Source organism: Semicossyphus pulcher, unplaced genomic scaffold, assembly GCF_022749685.1.
Source record: "Semicossyphus pulcher isolate SPU_LCO1_2020_fin unplaced genomic scaffold, fSemPul1.0.p SCAF_3, whole genome shotgun sequence".
In the NCBI taxonomy this organism is placed as follows: domain Eukaryota; kingdom Metazoa; phylum Chordata; class Actinopteri; order Labriformes; family Labridae; genus Semicossyphus; species Semicossyphus pulcher.
In genome coordinates, this window is record NW_027211704.1 from 35106452 (window position 1) to 35109010 (window position 2559).

Genomic DNA, 2559 nt, shown 5'->3' on the forward strand with positions numbered 1-2559 from the left:
TCTGCATCAGATCAAAACCCTGCTGCATCATCAGCACCATCTCAAACAATCATCAAACTCCTTTAAATGAAAAGTGAGTTAACGTGAACAGTGTGCACCTGTGAACATGTCCCACTTTAAGCAGCTTTAGTAAAGCTTAGCAGATACTCTTTATATCAACATGAACAGGAACACAGTTTCTACCAAGAGCTCTGATGGAAACGAGAAAAATTATCTTCAAGCAGAAATCAAAGTTATGAACAAGAATGAAGACGAAGCTGCATAATCCAAGTCATATAAGAGGAAAAAATACCCATAAAATCCCAACATACTGTGAGTGTGTAGGTTCATATGATGGAGGAAAAAAGAGCCATGACCTGAGGCAGAAACCAAACGTCAGCCATCTTTAAATAATGCTCTCTATTCAGACCGGCTTAAAATGAGTACGGAGCTTTTCGTTCCCCAGATGTGACATCACCAATCCAAAGGTAAACTTTCCCTCCGCCATTTTGGACTCAGAGCAAAACAACATGATGCAACATGAGGATGCAGCAGTCCAACTGTGGCTGAGGAGAAGATTTTACATATTTACTGTTACATTAAAAAACACTGGAAGTTAACATGAATGCTTTAGTCTTCATTAGTACAAAGGGGAGTGGTGCACGTCAGCCTCTTTTTCACAACCCAAAACTTTTATTTCTTCATTTTTTACATTAAAGAAAAAACAAAGTATAAATGTAACTTTGACAAATGATCAAAGGAATTAAATCACACCTGTCCTGAAATCATGAACACAGAAAAAATATATATGAACAGATTTATATTTAGAAAAGTGAAATGATTTTGGACTTTGTGTACTCATTCCCATCCTTAAACTAAAGACTCTATCAGACCTGTTGTTGTGTCACACACACTTTCTCAGGTAATATCTTCAGTTTATCAACAGCACTAATGTATGGAAACATCCTCTCAGTGAAAGTGTGTGTGAAGGTGTGTATGTGTGTGTTAGTATCAGGATCAGAGAACGACAGCTCTCCTCTGTTCCAGTCCAGATTCACTCTGATCCTCTGGAGCTGCTTCTTCACTGAGAGAGCAGTGAGTGGAGATGGTGAGGGGGAGTATGCTGTGTATTTACCTTCATAGAATTGTATTATCCAGAATTCAGACACTATGTCTCCCTTCCTCTGGACAGACTCTGCTAACACACCCAGAAACCAGTGTGTACTGTCTCTAACCTCGACCTCCCAGCTGTGAGTCCCTGAGTTAAAGCCCTCAGAGCCCAGGGCAGAGCAGAGATCATCAAACCTCTCTGGATTATCAGGAAGCTGCTGTCTCTCTCCTCTCACACTGGTCAGATCTTCAGACAGGATGAGGTATGGACCAGCAGTGTTTGGGTCCAGAATCACAGGAGTGTAGGAGACCATGTCCTTCATCTTGTCCCAGATGTTGAAGCTCAGGTTGCCCAGGTGTTTGGCCACATCTATCAGAGCTCCTGAGGGCAGCTGTGGATCCTCCAGCAGGGGGCGCTGCTGGACTCTTTCCACTGCAGCCTTGTAGTTGTGCAGGAATGAGACGTCTGCAGCTCTCAGCTCCTCCTCTGTGGCTCTGACTGTGTCTGAAAGAGCTGCTATCTCTCTGCTCAGAGCCTCCATCTTCTCCTTCATCCTCTGACTCTTCTGCTCCTCTTCCTCCCTCAGTGCAGACATCCTGGCCTCCTCTTCCTCCTCTAGAAACTGGTGAAGCTTCTTAAACTGCTCCTTAATCTGCCTCTCTGTGTGTCGGGCCTGGACCTGAATGTGTTGTGCTGTTTGATCAAACTTCACTTTAACTTGTTTAAAAACCTTTAACTTCTCCTTTAAGGGCTCCAGAGTTTCCTGAAGTTTCTTCTTGTGTTCTCGAGCAGCTTCATCGATGGGTCTGAATCTGTGGTTGGTGTGTTTTTCTGAATCTCTGCAGACGAGACACACCGGCTGCTGATGGTCCAGACAGAAGAGTTTGAGTTTCTCAGAGTGCAGACTGCAGAGAGCCTCTGAAGCTCTCTGATCTCTCTCCAGTAAGAAGGCCTCACACAGGTTCTTTAACACCAGGTTACAAGGTGGATCTACCTTTGAAGATCTTCTGTTACAAACTGGACACTCCCGTGTTGGTCTCTGTCTCCACCAGCTCTGCAGACAGTCTTTACAGAAGCTGTGGCTACATGACAGAACAACAGGATCTCTGAAGACGTCCTGACAGACCGGACAGCAGAGATCCTCCTCTGATCTGGAAGCCATTTAGTCTCTGAGTGAAGCTGAAAACAGCAGACAGCATGTTAAAACAGGAAGTTGTCCCCCCCCCCCTGCAGAAAGTTGCCTCAGTTACTTTCACTTTGAGTCTTTGACAGTTTTTTAGTCAGAAGCAGGTTAAAGTTTAAATATTTCACTGCTTTATTACTTTATTTACTTCAGTACTCTCTTGTGTCACTGTCCTCCCTCAGCTTTATTATAAAGCTAACTCTTACCGTCTGTCAGTCTGTGCGTCTCCTCTCAGAGAGAAGTAAAGGGTCCAGCTGTGGTCTTGTAAATCCTCCAAACCATGCCT

General features: G+C 44.0%; 1 protein-coding gene across 1 annotated transcript; it reads right to left on the reverse strand.

The window, feature by feature from the left end:
- Positions 1-866: 866 nt before the first annotated feature.
- Positions 867-2273, reverse strand: LOC138605480 (nuclear factor 7, brain-like). Its single transcript, XM_069677760.1, has one exon. The coding sequence runs from the start codon at positions 2250-2252 to the stop codon at positions 867-869; it is 1386 nt and encodes a 461-aa protein (XP_069533861.1). The 5' UTR covers positions 2253-2273.
- Positions 2274-2559: the final 286 nt, after the last annotated feature.

Coding starts and splice junctions, on each gene's coding strand:
- LOC138605480 (XM_069677760.1), bottom strand. CDS start 2,252: ATGGCTTCCAGATCAGAGGAGGATCTCTGCTGTCCGGTCTGTCAGGAC.